The sequence below is a fragment of the Passer domesticus genome, chromosome W (genome assembly GCF_036417665.1).
Source record: "Passer domesticus isolate bPasDom1 chromosome W, bPasDom1.hap1, whole genome shotgun sequence".
NCBI lineage: Eukaryota > Metazoa > Chordata > Aves > Passeriformes > Passeridae > Passer > Passer domesticus.
Window position 1 is genome coordinate 41,648,215 of NC_087511.1, and position 21,236 is coordinate 41,669,450.

The 21,236-nt window shown below is 44.6% G+C and overlaps 1 protein-coding gene across 2 annotated transcripts in view; it reads left to right on the forward strand.

The window, feature by feature from the left end:
• Window positions 1-1,504: 1,504 nt before the first annotated feature.
• Window positions 1,505-21,236, forward strand: part of LOC135289027 (CBP80/20-dependent translation initiation factor-like) — a 32,422-nt gene continuing 12,690 nt past the window's right edge. Inside the window, exons 1-2 of one of the 2 annotated variants that reach the window (XM_064402413.1) lie at window positions 1,505-2,138; window positions 3,111-3,266. In XM_064402413.1, coding sequence (XP_064258483.1) covers window positions 3,123-3,266 — 144 coding nt within the window. In that variant the 5' untranslated portion in view covers window positions 1,505-2,138; window positions 3,111-3,122. The remainder of the gene's footprint in view (window positions 2,139-3,110; window positions 3,267-21,236) is intronic. The other variant, XM_064402412.1, reaches the window with a different exon arrangement.

Here is a 21,236-nt window from a genome sequence, read left to right on the forward strand (position 1 = left end):
AGTCTATAAGTCGGCCACATTTTTTCTGACAGTCTGATAAGTCTGGATTTAAAAAGCAACGACTCTCCACTAGTTAGGTCATGCCATTCCTTAGGGGACTATCTCTCAGAATTTTGCTATTAGATTCACAAGAAAATACACTCCCTATATCTTAAAGCTTATGAGTAAGAAAAGTAACCAGGGAGAGAAAGCACAAAGAAGTAAAAGACAGGATTAGAACTCTTGACCTTCAAAGCCACAGCTCAGAACCTAACCCACTGTGCCACTGCTAGCCTCACACTAGTCATTATTTCTGCAATGGTAAAACCCCACCTACTCTAGCAGACAAGATGGAGAGCAAAAGCAGCTTTGCCTGGACCCCCTAGGGTCCTTCCACACTAAACAAAACTACAAGAGATCTCTTAACACCTAACTCAGGTGCTAAACCTGCTAAAATAAACAAGATACCACCTTTATTCAGTTACTCATGTGCCTCCATGCCAGGTCAGAGGGCTTTGATACCTTCTGGACAGCAGCTGGGGCCCCCCTGGGAGTGGCAGCAGGAGTACAGGGGCAGCTTGGTGTTCCTCTGGGCCCAGGGGTTTTCCAGATGCCTTTCTGTCCCATCTGGGGTACCAGAACTGATGCATAGAGAGGCTGACCTGGAACAGAGACTAGACAGAGTTAAAGGAATAAAACAGGTATTTGTTAAAAGGACTTTAAAGGATGCACCTTGGGCAATACAAGAGCCTGGCCGTGGCTACACCCAAGATGGACCCAAGATGGACGTAAGATGGATGACTGGTCATGAGTCTTCACACTTTTATAAGTTTTGGTCCATTTACATATTGGGGTTAATTGTCCAATTAAAGCTTCAGATTATGGAGTCCCATCCTCCCGGATTGCTCTCTTCAATTCGCCATTGTTTATGCTTTTTGGACCTGAGGCTGTAACAGCTGTCCTTGGTTCTCAAGCTGGAAAGGGATTGTTTTGTCTACCTACTGATTTGTGGAAAGAAAAAGCTCCACAACTCTGTAAAAGTTGTAAAGCCACTATGTTTATTACAGCGCTGGATGCATGTGGGGATCGTTGTCTCCCTAAAGAACATGCGCCCCCCTGAGAACTCCCGATCCTTTTTGTCTCCCTTACTAATTTGTATGCATAGAGTTTCACAATAGTTTCATACATATTCATTTTACTGATTTTGCCTTACACTTGCAGCTAGTTTTTTTATCAGAAAGTACTGAAAGAACTCCTGGGTCACCCTGCCCTGTCTCCCGCAGCCTCAGCTGCTGTCTCCGTCTGTTTCAGAGTTCAAGGGGCCCCTCTTATCTCTGTCCTTCAGCTGAAGCAGTTTTTTCGAGCATAGGTTTCTTGCAAGAACAGGCTGTCTTGTACCCAGACCAAAACAGTTATGCTTGCACGCTACAGACTTAATAATTCAAAGTGGCACATTTCATCTAAATCCGAAATGGATTTCTACTCTGGAAAATTTCCACTCTGTTTCACTACCCTGTGAAGAGAACTTAGTAACACTTTATATGAAGTTCAGACTCACACACTAAGGCAGTACAGAATCTAAAAATATGAAAGCTAAAACTTAAGGCATCAGTGTGAGGAGAACAGCATGCAAACAGCAAGGTCAGTGAAGAAGGAGGGGGAGGAGGTGCTCCAAGCAACGGAGCTGAGATTCCTCTGCAGCCTGTGGTGCAGACCATGGTGAAGCAGCTGTCCCTCTGCAGCCCATGGTGGTCCACAGGGGTGCAGAGATCCACCTGCAGCCTGTGGAGGACCCCATGCCAGAGCAGGTGGATGCCTAGAGGAGGCTGTAATGCAGTGGAAGACCCGTGAAGAGAGGGGCCCTGATCCCATGCTGGAGCTGCCTGTCTTTGAAAGACTGCACCCCGTGGAAGAGTGACCCATGTTGTAGCAGTTTGAGGGGTACTGTTGCCTGTGGGATGGACTCACGCTGCAGCAGTTCTCAGAGATCTGTTGCTTGTGAGATGGAGCCACGTTGGAGAACATTGCAGAGAAATGTCTCCTGTGGGAGGAACTCCATGGTGCAGTCGGGGAAGGACTCCTCTCCCTGAGAAGCAAGAGAAATAAATGGGTGATGAACTGACCAAAACCCCCATTCCCTGTCTCCTTGCACCACTCAGGTAGGAGGTAGAGCTGGGAAGGAGGGAGGAGTGGGGGGGGAAGGTGTTTTTTTAAGGTCTTGTTTTACTTCTTATTATCCTGCTTTGATTTTGTTAGTAATAAATTCACCTTATATCTCTAATTTGAGCCTGTTTCACCCTTGATAGTATTTAGTGAACCATCTCTCCAGGTCCTTATCTCAACTCATGAACCCTTTGTCAAATTTTCTCTCCTCTGTCCAGCTGCAGAGGGTTTAGAGGGGAGTGAGTGAGCGGCTTTTGTGGGTGCCTGGCATCCAGCAAGTGTCAACCCACGACATCTCCCCAGCTGGAGGACTCCCCAGCTCCATAAATCATGTCACTTGGATAATCCTTTGTCATGGGAACCATCAGCTCAGGAGCAGCGTGACCTTTCAATGCCAAGCCTAGGCTGCACTGATCTTCTTCTGGTCTGTTAGGGACCCAGTATTACCATAATTTTGTGAGACCCCAGGGAGCAGACAGGCCATTAGGATGCTTCTGGCCAGACACTGGTTGTGCTGAAGATAGAGGAATGAACAGGCTGGACAACTCCACCTGGACCACCAAACCCAGCATGGCCACCAGCATTCATTGTCTTTCTCCTGCATTTCATTTAACCTCTTTGTTCCTGCTTTTATTTGATCTTGGTTGTGCATATGGAAAAGAGTCCCCATGTCGGTCCAGGGGGGATGGCAGGCCATGGGAGACACCATGTCTAGCACAAGCCATGACAGATATTGATGAGGTTGGTAATATTTCTACCAGTACCTGCTTTCTGGTGGCTTTGCTGGGTTGAAATTCCAGCTACTCCACATGTGTTATCTCCCTGCTGTTACTAAAGAGACAGTCTGTCTGTCTTCCTTCTCCCCCGCCATTTTAATTTTCTCTTATTTCTCTCTCCAGACAGCCATTGCCTCTCCCATGGTGATGCAGTTTTGCTGATGTAGCCTGTTGTCTCTGTCTTTCTTGCAGAAGGACCTCACTATGTGGGAGGAGTTGCAGCAGCAGGATGTGGAACGCTGGCTGGGGTTCATCACCTTTCTCTGTGAAGTCTTCAGTACCATGAGGAATAGCACCGGAGAGCCCTTTCGAGTTCTTGTCTGCCCCATTTATACCTGCCTCAGGGAGGTAAATGCCTTCAGATATTGTCCTTCTCCACTGGTGAGCCAAGCTATTGCATTGCAGCTCTGAGGTGCTCATGATTCATAAATGACACTGGAGCAGGTTGCCCAAAGAAGCTGTGGCCCCCTGTTACAAAAGGATGTGGGGGTTTAGATAAGTCCCTTACTTTTGCCCAGGCCTCCAGCAGGCGGCAGTAGCTTTATTGAGGCAGCCACCACCCCAAAACCTGTTCTCGTTCCCAAGTTCTTTAATAATGGCTGATTCAGTCTATTGTAGATTTAATTATTTATTTAGTAGACACAAAACTAACAGACATAAGACTTAAAACAAACTAATTCCACACAGGAATAAGGACAAAATGAGAGAATACTAGTAGATATATATACAGCGCGAGATTAAAGGTACCCATTAATTTTACAGCTAGCAAAGAAATAATATAACTTAGGATTCAATGTATGTTACCATCCAGTTGTTGGTGGAGCACACATTGAGATCCTTTCCCTCAATTCCCAGGAAAGTAACCACAGAATCTGCATCCAAGTCTCAAACACTTGTCAGAGTGTGTGTTTAGAAGGCTTCTACCTCTGTGATAACTTGTGTGTCTCTTATAGTTTGCAAAACAGTGTCACTCAGTCAAGAATATTTCTTTTATCTCTTCCCACATCTGCTCTCCAGACTAAGATGATGATTCATAGCTGAGGCCTGAGCCCTTTTGGTGTCATGGATGACCCCTTGCTGGGCCTTTCAGCCCCTAGGTTATCTCTTTATGCACCAACTATCTGTGGTAGAGAGGGGGAGGACACATCCTGCCACACCCCCAATCCCTGGCAGCGTTCAAGGCCAGGTTAGATGGGGCTTGGAGCAACCTGGTCTAGTCGAAGATGTCCCTGCTCATGGCTGGGGATTTGGAATGAGATGATCTTTAAGGTCCGTTCTAACCTAAGCCATTTATGATTCTGTTTGTTTTATGACTCCTAGAGTTTTGCTTTGCTAGCATCAACACTTCCCACCTCAAAAGTACCTAAGTCTGCACCGATGCTTGGCTTTTCCTGCATATTGTGTTTCTGCTAAATAAGGGCATGTGCTCCAAGCAAGACCCCTTTGTCCAAGGGTTAGCAAAGCCCAACAGTTGGGATTGTGAACCCAACATTTGAGTTTGCCAGTCCCAGTGTCATGAAAATCCCCACCCAAGGGGCTTAAAAAGCTTCTTAAAGCTGGTGAAGTCACCTGAATAGATGAGATGGACTAAGGGGAGAGAAGAGCAGAGAAGTAAGGTTCCATATGTCCTTACTCCCCACCTAGTTCAGCACAAATCTAGCCCTGCCACCAGGGTCGGGAACATTTCAGAACACAAGCTCCAGATGAGTTTGTTTCAGAGCCTGAGAATCTCATGGTTTGAGATGGTGGTGGATATCTTTGTGAGGACAAACAGAAAAGGCAACTCAAGGAGGGCTTTCCCCCATCCTGCTTTAATGGTGGTTTTGTCTCCTGTTGCTGTCTGTAGAAGACTTTCTCAGAAAAACCTGCCTCATTGCCCAGGGCTGGAGCTGTGAATCTCAAATTGTCAGTAGTGCTTCTGTCAGACCATAAATAACTTGCTGTAAAATAAGTTCTCTGCTAGACCCTTGGCAAAGGAAGCATAAAGAAACTGCTGACAGTGACTTTTAACATATATGGGAAGTTTTCTTTGAATGAAAACACATCATAAACATTTTGTCTTCACAGTAATATTGTACGTAGGGCTCACAGATGGTGACTGGAGCAGTGAAAAAGAGTGCAGGCATTGTGATGGGGCATACATATCCAGAGGAGAAGGTGGGAGAGGGATGCTTAAGAATAGCCTAACTTCCTCAAAATCTCTGCTCATGGAGGTATGTGTCACTTTATGGGGAAGATCTAGGCATCTAGCAGTCCTCATTTCCCTCTGCTTCCCATCACAGTCATGACACAAACCAGCCCTTGTTCTGCCAGGATTTTTCTATGCCTGCTTCTTAAAAATACATCTCTGTTCCGTTCCTTAGGAGGACAGCTTTGTCCCTGTGGTGTTGTTTGTCAGAGAAGACTCTTAGATGACATGGGTGCGCCTGAGTCTTCTGGCACTCCTGCCCCAAAGTGGTTGATCTGAGACTGCTTGCTCCACAGGGTTGTGACCTTGATTCATGCTGTTTCTCTTCCATGGCTCTGCAATAGGTTTTCATCTTGCCATCATTTTTTGCCGCTGTCAGGTAATCGTGATGCCCAGGGCCAACCCAGGAGATCACGACCACCTATTTTTTAGTAGTGATAGGTGCCAGGCTCTGAGATGGTTGCCAGAACCAAAGTCAGGCTGTAGACTCAGACGAGGAGGAGGTGGTGAGCTCCTCTAGCTTTACCCAGGAGAGGACAAGGATATTTGCACAGACTGGCCCTGCCAGGTGCTCTGTGACAGGGTGAAAATTCCCTAATCATGCAGAGTACTTGTCCTTTGATGAGCTTCATGAAACACATGGGCTGGTGTTCCAGGGCAGGAAGGGGTGTTACCATGGCCTATAAGGTTTGGGACCTCCACTTTCCTCAGGACAGGTTCACTGGGTTTTTTCCTCTTTCTGCTGATCAGCACATATGCCCCTGTGTACAGTTGCATCCCCTTACCCCTAACTCCTGCCCCCTTTGGCATCCCCCAGCAAACCCACTCTGTGCTGTCCACAATCATGCTTAGCTCTCTGCGTCCATTTACCCATCCTTTGACAATGAATCATTAGCAGAGACAAGATAACATCTCTCCTTCTGCCTGTCCTTTCAGCTCCTCTTGCTTTTTAGTTTCTCTTTTTTTTTTTCTTTTTTCCTTTTTCCTTCACAGCTCTGGCAGACTCAGTCAAAGCTCAGCAAACAAGAGGAAGGGGAAAGCTGCCTGATGAATGAGCCAGGAATGTCTCTTCCCTTTCCCCTGCAAAGCTTCCTCTCTCCAGCTCCTTTCCTTTCCCCACAAATAAAAACTTATTAACACCATTATTAGTTGTGGAACTGGCCCAGGTAGGAAGGAGGATGGCAGCAAGGAAATTGGTGCTAGGTGTCTCAGTGAGGAATCTGTGCTGGGGACATGGCTGGGGCATCAGGTGACAATGCAGTATTATTTATTGAGAGGTATGGATGGATTGGTGTAGTGGGTTGACTCTGGCGGGGTGCCAGACACCCACCAAAGCTGCTCTCTCATTCCTCTCCACAACTGAACAGGGGAGGGGAAATATAACAAAGGGTTCATGGGTTGAGATAAGGACCAGGAGAGATCAGGCACCAAATACCATTATGGACAAAACAGGCTTGAATCTGAGATATTAATTGAATTTATTGCTAACAAAATCAGAGCAGGAAAATGAAAAGTAAAATAAATCTAAAAAACACCTTCCCCCCACCCCTCCCTCCTTCCCAGCTCTACCTCCTCCCCCAGTGTCACAGGGAGATGGGGAATGGGGGTTATGGTCAGTTCATCACATGTTATTTCTGATGCTGCCCAGGGAGAGGAGGCCTTTGCCTGCTCCAACATGGGGTCTCTCCCATGGGAGACACTTCTCCATTAACTTTTTCAATGTGAGCCCATCCCATAGGCAACAATTCTCCATGAACTGCTGCAACATGGGTCACTCTCCCATGGGGTGCAGTCCTTCAAACACAGCCTCCTCCACTGTGGATCCCCTACGGTGTGATAAGTTCTACCAGCAATCCTGCTCCAGTGTGGGCACCTCCTTCCACAGGTCTGCAGGTCCCTGCCAAGAGCCTGCTCCAGCATGGGTTTCCCACAGGTTTACAGCCTTCTTTCAGGCATCCATCTGCTCCAGCATGGGTCTCCTCCAAGGGCTGCAGGTAGATCTCTGCATCCCCATGGTCCTCCATGGGCTACAAGGGCACAGCTGCTTCACCATGGTCTTCACCATGGGCTGCAGGGGAATCTCAGCTTCGGTGCCTGGAGCACCTCCTGCCCCTCCTTCTCCACTGACCTTGGTGTCTGCAGAGCTGTTCCTCTCACATATTCTTATTGGAATAAATCAGGCAAGACTCCATTTTCTTCATGCAGGAAAAGCCAATTTTTTATTCACACAACTCATTTTTATAGAGTTTTTACAGACCTCGTGTGCAACTTTAATTGGTTAATAGTGTCCTAGGTTGATGTTATGCTTGTATCCCCAGTCAGGTGTTCTGTTTGTGATGGATATTATATTCTGTGCCTTCAAGACTGGCTCTGGGAGCGAAGGCGGGGAGAAGAAGAAGCATGGAGTTTAGTTATCAGCCTGCTCTCACTCCTCCACTGTGGTGTCTGGGCACGGATGGGGCAGAACACGGAGCTCCATTGTTTTTTAGTTGGTTTGGCTAGCTGAGGCAGAGACGTTCCCTGGACTCTTTTTCTTTCCCTTTTTTTTGAGCTGTTCGAGCCTGCTCTGGTCTGGGACCCGGGGAAACACTGAGAGTTCGTACTTTGTAGCCTGCTGGGGCCTATTCTGAGCAGCAGCCCTTCCCAGTGCCGGAGGGACTGATAACAGAGCGACCACCCACCAGAGAGACTTTCTGAATTTGTCATCTCTTCAGAGTGACAAATGAGTTTTATCTGGTATTGTTCATTTTTTTGTGCTGGAGAGTGCTTTACCTGTTAAATAAACAGGTTTTTTCCCCTTGTGTCCGAGGAAATTCTTCCTGAACTGGTTGGGGGGAGGGGCCGTGTGGTTTGCTTTCTGGGGGGGTCCGTTTTGGAGGTTTTCTCCCAAATTTGCCCTAAACCAGGACAATAGCTTTCTTGCCAATTACTCTATTGGTTAGTAAAAGGTATCTTACTTGTCCATCAAATCTCTCTATTCTTAAATTGTTTACATCTTTTCTTCACTGATTATCATGGGATAGATTTAATGTTTATGCAGGTGATAGCTGTTTTTCACCCAGGAATAGATTGTTATATTAACAAACTATTCATACCGGGATTGTTTTTGCATGGGAACTTGCAAAGTGCTAGCTGCGCTTAGAAGTGACAGGCTAGACACTGATCTAACAGAGCAGGCCTGATTTTATGAGTTCTTTCTTTTATAATTTTTCTACCTGAATGCAACATTCCAACAGTCTGCAAAGCTGCTAGAAAAGAAACCAGAAACAAAAGCGAAAAGCCTTTTGCAACTATGGTTGAGTATTATATAACACACCGTTCAGATTCTGGCATACAGCCTTCTCTCTTAGGAAATCAAGCAGACTCTTTGTCTGCTTTGCAGCAGGAACTGCTGCTTTTATTGACCAGGTATCGGCGATGAAGAGAGACAGGGAGACTCTGATATGGTCAGAAGAATCTATATTTATTGTGGAATACCTATGCTTATATACTATTTTAGGAAGGCTAGTAATGTTTTACTACAATGATTGGGTTAATCATCACATAAACAAACTTATGCATTTTACATCTCTTGCTTGCAGAAGTTGATGTAATTTTCTTTTCTGGAAAGTCCTGATTTAATCTTCAACTTAGTCTTGATTTAATCCTCAAAGTTCTGTTTGCTCTTGCTGAGGCATCCTGTTATCAAATCTCTTGTGTTCACCAGGTCCAAAGTCCATCATCTGTCTTGTGTGTCCCAATATCTCCCCCTTCTCTTTTCAACCAAAACCACTCCTTTTATTAATTAATCCCTGCACACATTGAAGCAAGCAAGGTATCATGATTAATACAATTATTATCAAGATCTTCACATACATACCCATCTTAAAAAGAATCTTTTAGCTAAAAATCTAGCCACTAAAGGCTCAGGCTTAATCTTTATAAACTAAAAACATTCCTGATGGCAGCCACAGGGGGGGCATTACTGGATTTAGAAAGGCTGCCAGAAGTATAATTGAACCAAAAGGTTTGTATCTTATACACAGGGTGATAGGGAGAAACATTTAAAAATTTTAGACTGATTCCTTCCCGGGTATTTAAAATTAGCATAAAAATCCAATTTCACAGAACCCAGGAGCTCTAACTCTTGGGGTTCCAAGGGTGTTTCAGGAAAGTAAAGGATCCAATTTGATATTATCTGATTTGCTTTTAAATTTTTTTGTGTAAATATTAGTGTAAAGTTCTGGAGGAGCTATACCCAGGCAATATGGGGGAAAACTGCAAAGGGCAGTTTTTCTTGCAAACGGCCCCAGACTCCGGGGGATGATTACAGGTTAAATCTAGAAGCATAAGAGTCTTGGCTCATCTACTGTGTTGTCTGCCTCACACTCCTTTTCCAACTCCCTTGTCAACATTCATCAGTTGGTTTAAACCATGTGGGAATCCATTAGAGAGGAATGGGATGGTGCCCATGGTGGGAGTTGGGCAGATGCCTACAGCAGAGACGAGCGGCTATGCTATAATTCCAATAATAAATCCATTATGGGAGTACTAATTTAATGGGTTGTCATAGTTTTAAGCCCAGCTGAAAATTAAGCACCATGGAGCTTCCCCCCCTCTCTGAGTGCCCCCCCACCCCCCCGCTGGAATGGGGACAAGAATCAAAGTAAAACTTGTATGTTGGGATAAAAACAGCTTAATAATTGAAAAGAAAGCAAAATACAATAATAATGATAAATGATAATACTACTACTAATTATTATTATAATAATGATAATAAAAATGGGAAAAAAAGGTGATGTACAATTCAATTGTTCTTCACCCACTGACTGATGCCAGACCATCCATCCCAAACCCAGATTGGCCGCCCTTCCAGGTAACTCCCCCCAGTCTACATACGTTCTATGGTGTGGAATATCCCTTTGGTCAGTTTGGGTCACCTGTCCCAGCTATGCTTCCTCCCAGTTTCTTTAGTGAACTTCTTCACTGTCAGAGCATGAGACAAGAAAAAAACCTCCTTGACTTAAGATAAACACAACTTAGTAAAAAAACAAGACATCAGTGTATTATCAACACCATTCTCATTCTGAATCCAAAACAAAGCACTGTAGCAGCTACTGAGAAGAAATTGACTATATCAGCTGAAACCAGGACAATATCCACACCTTATTCCATACCATTTATGTCATGCCATGTTTCACGCTTCCCAATATTCCATCACCTTCACTATTTATCTGTTTTGATAAATATACATACAGACATAATTCCCTTAGTCTATGGAACACCTCTGCAAATGTTCATAAAATGTCCACCAAAAAAAAAAAAAGTTTCTTGAATTAATTTAGTCTGTGACTTTGGCCTTCATCCTTGGTAACAGTCTTTCAAGCAAGAAAGATGGTGTGAGGTGTTGGATTGTTGCATGTTGCACATTTGAGTCAGTTCCAATTCCAGTGCTTCTGCCCTTGTTCAGTTTTATCAAAGTTCATTCTTCGTTGGTGAGAGTGTGAAGATCAGAGGAAAGTCAGGCTCAGATCCCCAGAACATTTGTAGTTAAGATTGATGCCATGAGGTGCTTAGTGAGGTGATGTGCACGCAGCTGCCATAAAAGTGGCAATACACAGTGTTGGACAGTTATTAACATAATACAATTTAATTCATTGGCTGTTCTCACCCAAAATCAAATCTTATTGAGGCATACCCTGGACTTGCCTATCCTCTCACATTACCCACCAAGTGTACCTGGTTCCTTGAGCAAAAGTAATCCCACAGATGGGTTTGCCTTTGCCTGAGGCAGGAATAACCCTGACTGTTTTCCCCAGCATGTTTTTAATGTGCACTACAGGAACATTATCACCTACAATATGTTATAATTTTGATTGGGCAGGGCCAGCCTGGTTGGCAGATCCTCTGGTGTTGACTAACAAGGTGGCCTTTGTTAAATGTCTATCCTAATATTTGAAGGTCCCACCACCCATTGCTCTCAGTGTAGTCATTAACAATCCATTACATCATTCGATCTTTCCAGAGGTTGGTGTATGATAGGGAATGTGATATACACACTCAATACTATGTTCTTTGTCCCAAGTGTCTGTGAGGTTGTTTTGTAAATGAGTTACATTATCTGATTCAATTCTTTCTGGAGTACCATGTCACCATCAGACTTGCTTTTCAAGGCCCAGGATAGTTTTCTGGGTGGTGGCATGGAGCACAGGATATGTTTCCAGCCATCCGGGTTGCTTCCACCATCATAAGCACATGGCACTTGCCATCACAGGTTTGAGGGAATATGATATAGTCAATCTGCCAGGCCTCTCCATACCTATATTTCAGCTATCATCCTCCATACCACAGAGGCTTTACCTGCTTGGCCTGCTTGATTGCAGCACATGTTTCACATTAATTGATAACCTGTGCGACAGTGCCCATAGTTAAGTCCAACCCTCAATAACGAGCCCACCTATATGTTGCACTTCTTCCTTGATGGCCCAAGGTATCATGGGCCCACCGAGCTAGAAATAATTCACCCTTGTGTTGCCAATCCAAATCTACTTGAGCCACTTCAATCCTAATAGCCTGATTCATCTGCTGGTTGTTCCAATGTTCTTCAGTGGCCCAATGAAGTGACTGCCGGAACCCAGGCTAGCTCTTAGAACTCCGGTGCCACACCAGGAGTGGGGAACTGCCTCGGTATGGGGATTTACCAGAGGCAGAATCTTTAGAGTCACTTGCTCTATGGGGCCAGACACAAGCCACAAGGACCAGGCAGAGGACAAAGGAGGAGGGTCTTCGTCTTGAGGTTCCACAAGGAAGGGTTTATTCCATGTGAAGGGATCAGAAACAAAGATCCCCGGGCACTCCTGTGCAAGGGGTTTTGTACAGATACAAATCAGGGGGTGGATACAAACAGCAAACCAATAGGGAATCCTCAGGGGAGGAGTGAGGGGATTACATCAAGTGTCTGGGGCCAATTGGGGTAGGAGGATCACATGGGCAGGAGACTTTCTTATGTCAGGGACTCCGTGATAATCGCAACCTCTGGCTCCCCTGCAGGTTGTGGGGGCCCTCCTTTCTTATCCTTATCTGGATGCTCTGATTTCATCTTAGACTTTCTAGTTTCCACAAAGGCAACTGCTGCTGGCTGTGACTGCCCTTGCGGTTCAGTTGGAACCTGGATGGCTGTAACGTTTGTGGGTTCCACTGCTGCACCATTAGGCTCTCCCTCTTCGAGGCAGGGGAAGGGTTTCTCACCAATTGGGGAAACGTTCTTCAGCATCTGGCCAATCTCATGTATCTCCTTCACCAGAACTCCCAACTAATCTGGATGGTTCATTTCTGAGGTAGGCTGTGGGGCAGAGTCAGGCGGTGGGGCAGCATCCCTGTTCTCTAGGGTACATATCAGGCTGGTTATCCAAGTCAATCTTCCCTTATCACTGAATGCTAAATAGAACAGGCATATCAGCAACACCAGCCACTGTATGATATCATTAATATTTAGAGAAGAGTTAAACCCTTCGAAAACTGGTGGGGCTGAAGGGTTGGGAGAAAATTTCTCATGGTGTCATTTCCTCGCAGTAAATACCATTATTAAAGTAACCCCAAAAACATACAGTTAGTGTATGATGCTCTGCATCCATGTGCCCGCCTTCCAGAGGAAGTTAAAAATCCCTGAATTCCTCACCTTATTGATCCATAGTTACAGTAATTACATGGCGACCTCAACGTCTAGGAATGATTGGCATCTGACTCCAAGGCTTTGGAATGCTGAACACTTGCTTTATTAAAACTATACTATATTACATTACAACTATATTAAAGAGAGATACTATCCTCTACTATATAATACTTCTAACTACTAAAGAATACTAAAGAAAACTCGTGACTCTCTGCTCAAGAGTCAAGACACAGCTTTTTGCGATTGGCCAAGGAAACAAAACAATCCTCAGCAGAATCCAATTACCAAATTCCTTCAGGTAAATAATCTTCCAACACATTCCACATGTGCAAAACAGCAGGAGCAGCAAATGAGATAAGAATTGTTTTTTCTTTCTCTGAGGTTCCTCGTTGCGATTCCCGGAAAATATCCTTAGGAAATTGTGCCTTGCTTTTCTCTGTGAACAGAAATGCGGCCACACATAGTGCCAACTGGATAACAGCCACAGTAGTCTTAGTCATAGGGCCCATATTTAGATAAGGAGCTGTAAATGGGAAAAATGTAGCCACAACCATGTGCCAACCAAACCAGGGTAGGCCAGACCCCATGGTGCTGCCTAACAAGGCTTTTATATTCAGCACACGAAAATTAGGTTACCCAGGAACTGTTATTCTTTTTTCACCTGTTCCTCTCAATGCCCTCAGGCCCCACATTGGGCACCAAGATCTGTCCTGGTTTAAAGGACAGGTGTCTGCCAAGGAAGGTGGGAACCTCCCTTGGAATGGAAAATGTGACTCCCTTCCCTCTGAATTATTATAACTTAGAAATTACAGGGCTTTCAGGCAAAGATAGGAAAAGAAATAACAGCTCTTTATGTGTATATATATGTATAAAAAGACAAACAAACAACAGCAGCAACACAATTAGCTCTTTTTTCCCTAGCTACTTTCCAGTTGTTGGGGAGCTGGTAAAAAATAGGCATTTATTTGTAAAGGAAAAGAAACAGAAAAAAATAAGAGTGGGAAAGAGACATAAGGTTGAGAATTTGAACTGTGATTTTAACTAAAGGTTGTGACTTTGAAGCACGTTTAGTTATGCTGAGCAATTTTTATATGGGGAGCTTTAATCACGCCAAACACTTTTCCAAAGTTTGCCTTTCCCTAATAAGTTTCAGATACTAATGAAGCCAGTTTTCCCAAGTTTTCTCCTTTTTCTCAGTGTTTAATGCATGCATTCATCTTGTTCATCCCAAGCTGATGAGATGGAAGTGGCTGTATGTGAAAAACATGTTCACTTTCCTGTGAAAATTTTAAAAGTTTTAATAAAGGACAATAAGAGACAAAGACAGTAAAGCAAAGATTACGGCTGGGTGTGTCTTGACGCTCAGCCAAGAGCACAGGGTCACCTTCAGGGATACCCCTTAAATACCTTTTCCATTACAACAGCCCGTTGCATATTCATAGACCCTTATGCATATCCTAATTTTTCCATAAACTAGTTTACATTTTCCAGGAACTATTTTACATGGCCCCTCCTTGGGTCTTCCTTTTTAGAGCATGTGTGTTTCTTGGCTGTAGTTTTGGCTCCTTCTCTTTATCACTTCCAGTTTGGGCCTTGATCCATCCTTTCTTCAGACAGCAGATGCTGATAGTTGGCATATCAATAGTGGGGTCCTAATTACATATTCACTGGATGTTATCCCAACTAAACAGACAGTTCACTCATAAGTATATCAGCTAACACTACTACTATGTCTAAGTTTTTTGTTAATAGCAGAAATAAAAGCAAAGTTATTTTAACATTATACATATAGCATTCATCTTAATATTTGCAAAACTCCAACAATATAATATACATTTATAACATGTAGCTTCAAGTGTTGCCACCACTTGTAATTTTATCAGCTACCTCATGGTACAGTTTTTCATAACTCTCCTTCTGTCCTAGGGTGATGTTTTGATGCTTCTATCCCCAGTTGTCTGTTCTGTTTATGCTGAATATTATGTTCTGTGCCTTCAAGACTGGCTCTGAAATCAACCTGCTCACTCCCCCACAGATGGCAGGACACAGAGATGGGGCAGTACTTAGGGCTGCTTTTGTTTTGGCTTTTGCTTTTTGCTCTTGCTTTTGCTTCTGCTTGTTAGTTAGTTTAGCTAGGCAGTCTGAATTTTCCCTGGACTGTTTTTCTTTCCCTCTCTTGGAACCACTCGAGCCTGCTCCAGACTGGGACCTGGGAAACACTGAGAATTTGCACTTTGTGACCTGCAGCAGCCATTCCCAGCACCAGAGGGACTGATAACAGAGTGACCACTACCAGGAGAGACTTTCTGAATTTGTCATCTTTTTCAGAGCGGTGAAAGAGTGTTGTCATCCGGTATTGGTAATTTTGTGTGGTGGGGGTGCTTTGCCTCTTAAAAAAACAGGTTCTTTCCACTTCTCTCTGAGGAATCCTTACCGAACCGGTTGGGGGGAGGGGCCGTGTGGATTTGCTTTCTGGAGGAGCCCCCTTTGGAGGTTTTCTCCCAAATTCACCCTAAACCAGGACACCCTCTCACTTTGTTGGCTGATTAAGAATCTCAGTATGTGGAAGATCAGACAGCTACAGAAGCTGAGCTGGGTAGTGCCGCAGACCTCCTGGCCCTAGTACAGTGGAAGCCATGGTAGAAATAAACTCAAGGCAAGAACAGAAGTGAAGACAACATGTCTGACCGCTCTGACACTGACCGCTCTGATGAGGGAAGATGCAACAAGGACATTGCTAGCAAAATAATTTAACAAGGAATGGCTAGGATCTCAGCAGCCAGCACACCGCAGCTGATGGCTTCTTCTTCCCCCTGCCCGATGGTTGCGGGCGAATCGCAACAGTGGTAGAATCTTGGCCAAGCTGGCCCCAGCCCAGGGCTGCTCCTGGGGCCCAGAAGAGCTGGCTTGGCCCCGGACTGGTGGCGGGGAAGGGTTTAGTAGCAGCAAGGTGTTAACAATTGCAGCCACGGCCCTGCCTGGCCTCAGCCCTGCCTGGCCACAGCCCCACGGCCTCCCCTCCCCCCAGCCCTGCAGTTAATGGGGAGGGGCCCAACTGGCACCCTATGGCAGGGGCCGCCCAGCCCAGCCCAGCCCATTATCTCTTTGCCAACTGGAAAAGAAAGTGAAATTTCCCGGGATTTTTTGTTTTTTACATGGGTGTTCACAGAGGTGTATCAGCCTTCTCTTTGCACCACTTCCGTGAGTGCCTCCCATGCACAACCACTACACACAGTTACTGCTGATGTAATCTTATAATGTAAATTCACTGACTTTTTATAACAAGCATTTTCCATAAGATATTATTTAAAGTTACACATATGCATTACTTTAGTTATTCGCAGTTTGTTCATGGTACCATTTGTAGATGTGACAGCCTGGTCAGAGAGCAAGAAAACTAGATAAGTTTTCCCAAAACTGGCCTGAGAGACTTTAGGGAGTTGAAGATAAGCCATGATAGCTTATAATTATAAACAACCTGCAGGTGTTTTTTCCAACTTTCTGTTTTCTTGTTTTTCTCAAAGATTGTTTATAAAAGGATGTCATGGTTTGACCCTGGCACAATGCCAGGGCCCCCATGAAGGGTATATTTCCAAAATGGTTGCTGTGAGATGTGACCTGGGAACAGAACAAAGCAGGCTCCCATTCGGGGATGGAGGGAAAAACACAACACTTTATTCATTACAAATCTAGAAAGGAACACATACAAAGCTAAGAATGAAAACCTTCCAAATACATTCCTCCTCCCCCCTCCTTTTTCTCCACAGATTCACCACCCCTCAAATAATCAACTCTCAAATCCATCAGGGAGAGAAAGGAGTCCTCCCTTGCCTCATAGGCTTCCCCCAGAAGCACAATTAAAACCTCCTGTGCTTCCGTGTCACCCATGGCCCCACCCAGAGAACATCGGCCCTCGTGACTTCTCCCCCCTCCATGTCCAATGCTCTCACCACTGGACACGGGCCAGGACTGCTTTTAGGGCTCCCCGTTTAAAGATGCTCCACCCATTTCCAGAAGCAGCAGTCTCTCAACTTCGGGACACCAGTCCCCCCCAAATTTCACCCCCTGGGGCTGAGGGGCCTCATGAACAGAGATCTTCCTCTCCGTGGAGACAGAGGGCATCTCACACCCTCCTCAACCGTCTCTGTTCACGCCACTGCTTCACTCTTGACTCCCGGGTGTTGCCTCCCCCTAAATACAATCTCTGAGTCACAGGGGAAAAAACACAGGTCTGTCCATGGCTATACAAGAAAGAGTCCAGCCCAAGGCCACTCCATCATCTCTTCCACCTAGGATTCTTCTCTCCTCTTCCAGCTTTCCTCACACTTGCCTATTTCATCTCTCATCTCTCTCTCTCCTCATTCTGATTCGGGAGGATTCAGTATTTGTAAGGTTTCTATTAGTCTACAAAAGGGTTAAAATCTTCACTTCTGCCTGCCCAAGGACTCCCACAGCTACCACATCCCCCGCTTCTGGCCAGCTGAGCTGCCAGCACAGTCTCTGTCTCTCTCTCCGGGGGGGCTGCCCAGACATCTCAAGTCTCTTCCACCCCTGCACGGTCTAATAACCTCCACCCCTGCACCTTTTGGGGCTCCTGGCCTCCTCCCCACAGGCCGCATGGCCTCACCCTCCCCCACCCAGACGCAGCTGGGCAGGGGAGAGGTCCAGACTCCACTCACCAATGCCGGATTCCCAAAGAGGAAGTTCTCTGGGAATCTCCTGCTTTTAACCCCTGTGTGTTCTCAGAGGCGTATCCAAATCCTCAGTGGCCACACCACATGCCAATTTCGAATTTGGCCACTGATTGGCCCGACCTAGACCTTTCCAGAAACACATTTCCGGGCCAAACCACGACATTGGAGTATCTTGTTAATTAGCCAATCAGGGGAAATGCATTAACTAAATGACCAATCAAGTGCACCTGGATCAGAACAGTGTATAAAAAGGAAGCAGTCCAAATTAAATGGCATGTTATGCCAATCAGCCTTCTGGTGAATGTGTGTCATTTCTTACTCAACAGTGACAACCACTGACTGTTTAGCTAAGAATAGATAACAAAGCTGGCTGCCTTACAAACTTTAACATATCTTTGTGTAGCTATCTGCAAGACATGTTGTGTTATTCACATTCTCTGAACAGAAAGAGACATAATTCTCTCTCCCAGGATTTTTCCTGGGGAAGGCAGTGAGAAGCTCAGAGAAGAAGAGAAAACAGTTCTTATCTCTATTTGCTGCGCCTGTTGTTTGGCACATGTGGAATGTCTTATGGAGATTGTTTACAGAAAGTTATTTAATTGGACACCGGTGATGGTTGTTTGGATTGATTGGCCAATTGGGTCAAAGCTGTGTTGTGACTGTCTGGAGACAGTCACAGGTTTTTCTTTAGTATCTCCTTATTATAGTATCTTTTTAATATAGTATTAGTGTAATATAACCTAGCTTAATAAAGCAATTGCTCAGCCTTCTGAATCATGGAGTCAGAGCACATTATTCCCTATGTTGGGGTCACCCTGAATCGATAACATATAATTTTAAGAAACTTTCCTAACTGTATTACTGAGAGGCTTGTTTGTAGGATATGTTAGGGAGACTCTCCCAGTTAAGACCTGGGCTCTGGCCAAGTTCTGGCCCTACCTGGTCGGGAAGTATGCCAACAAACCCGGGGGTTTTCTGCACCAAAACTGTACTCAGGTCACTTTGACTTGCCAATTTGGACTTATAACAGCTGGACCCCCTTTTGAAGTGACCTTGGAGACCTTACCTGGAAATGCTTCTCCAGGTCCTCAATGTGAAACAAGGCTTGCCAGCTGCTGCAGATTCTGGGTGATGGTACAGTATTTAGGGAATTGATGATGTATTGTTTTAAATCACCATCCTATCTCTCATGTGCTACTAATTGCATGTATTATCTGAGTTATTTCTGCTTAGTGTAGGTTTATTGTATTGTATTGTATTATTTTGCTTTTATGTTGCATTCATGTTCATAATGAGAGACACGTTGTTGAAAACACAAAGAGGGGAATATGGCTCCTTAAGAACGTTTAGATAATGCAATATTTATACTAAAAATTTTGAAAGCAAATCATCAAATTTGATCCCTGGCAGAGCAATGACGTTTTGAAGATTTGCATGTGCAGAACCAATTTCTAAAAGTTTCTACGTAAAGATCCCCAATTGAATGTACACTGGCAAGGCCTAGCTGATTTACTAACCTAGGGAAAAGGTATGCCTGTGTTTTATCACCAAAAGGTTCAAAGTAGTTATCTGCTCATCTGGACAAGCATCGATCACCTCCAAGAAAATGAGGCCCAGAGAGAAGAAAAATTACCTAATTACCATCCAACCCTCTTGGCCAAGGCAGGAGCAGGGATAGGACTACCAGGACATGGCTGTGTCTGGAGGCTTATGGAGGCAGCCTGCCAACAGAGGCCTTGTGTCCTACTGCACTCACAATCATGGTATTGTGTTCCTATTGACCTTTTTCAGTTATTCCCTGTTCCATGCTTCCAGAAAGACACTCAGTAATGTCAAAGTCAACATTTCCAGCTAATGGACTTTCTTCTGCCTAAACAGCATGACCCCTGAGCTCCAACCATATGAACTTGTCTTGGTTTGAAAAGACAGGTGTCTGCTAAGGAAGGCAGAAGCCTCCTCTGAAATGGAAAATTTAAACTCCCTCTCTCTGAATTATTATAATTTTGAAATTAAGGGGCTCTCAGGCAAAGATATAGGAATAACAGTTCTTTATTAGGGAAACAATTTTAAAAAATGCAGTAATACAAAACAACACTGACAGAGTCAGAATACAACCTGACACCCAGTTGGCCAGGGTGTTGGTAGCAGTCCAATTAAATGGTGGCTGCAGTCCTCTTGGAGCGACAGATGTGGTTCTGTTGAAGCAGTGATCCTGTAGAAGGGTGGAGTTTTCCTCTGAAGGTCTGGTGGTGGTGTAGATGGGCCTGTTCTTTCTCTGGGAATTCTGTGGAAAAGGCTGCTTGTGTTTTTCCAAATTTCAGATTATATCTGGGTAGGAATGCTTGGCTCCTCCCTCTGGGCGGAGCATCTCACAATGGGATGATGTAATTTTATCAGTCATGCAGTGATACTCAATGGCCCATTAACAGAAGATATCTCCCCAGAGGGAGGATTGGTTGTGGAAGAGATAAAGAAAAACTGCCCAATTAACATAAAATAACTGCCCCACCTCTAACAGATGGGAATAGAATACACACCCCCACCCTAAGACAGAACTTTAGAACAGTAGTCATTTATTCCCACTTTCTAGGAGGCCTTGGACATTATCCTTTTGTTCTCCTATACCGGGAGTCTCTTTATCAGTGATATGATTGCATTTGATATGTCTTTATTGATTGTGATCTGTATTCCATGTATTTTATCCTGTATCTAGCAAATGACCAGTAATAGTCTTAATAAGATAATGGCCTTACAAGTGCAAACTGTTTTAACATCAAAGTACACAAACCCTTTGCATAAAAACAAAAAAGGGGGAGATGTGAAAGATCAGACAGCTATAGAAGCTGAGCTGGGTAGTACCACCAACCTTTTGGCCCTGATACAGTGGAAACCGTGGGAGAGATAAACTCAAGGCAAGAACAGAAGTGAAGACATCATGTCTGGTCACTCTGACCACTCTGATGCTGACCGCTCTGATGAGAGAAGATGTAACAAGGGCATTGATGGAGAAAGAATGTAACAAGGACATTACTGGCACAAGAATGATAACCAATAAGATTGTGATGCAACGGAACAGGGGCAAAGGGGTCCGGATGGAAAGTTTTGTACAAAACGTAGTGACCTATAAATTTTGGTGATCTAGTGTAATAAAATGTCTTTGCTTGCATAGCATGGTCCATGTCTCTCAATTCCTGTGTCAGTATTTTATCTACTAGAACAATTGTGTTTTTAGCAAAATACCCAAAACAGCATCTTTGTGTGTGTAACAAAGTCATAAATGTAAAAACAGTGGAAAATAGGTATTTCTGATCCCTTTTTCAGGGTCCTTGCTAATGGTTTCAAGGTTCATAGGGTGAGATGCTGAGCTCCTGTGCTTTGCCATTGTCAGGAAGAGGCATTGGCCCTCACTGTACACCCTTGTGCTAGTTTGCCAGTAAACCAGTGTGAGAAATGAACCCCACACAAATACCTTGAGAGAGATTTCAGGTCAGTGTTACATTTTATAGAAAGAATACAATAAATGCAATGATACAGAAAAACTGGCTTAAGACCACAAAGTCAGAGTACAACCTGGCACCCTGTTGGTCACGGTGGTGATTGCAGTCTGATTAAGTGGTGGTTGCAGTGCTGTTGAAGTGATGGTCTCAGTCTTGCCAAATGCAGTGGTCCTGTGGAAGGTCTGGTCCTCCTGTGGAAGTTCAGGTCCTCTGGAGCTGTCCAGTGGCAGTGGTGTCCAGTCCCCAAACCCCCAGATTATATACCCTCAAGTCCAGGCAGGAATGCTC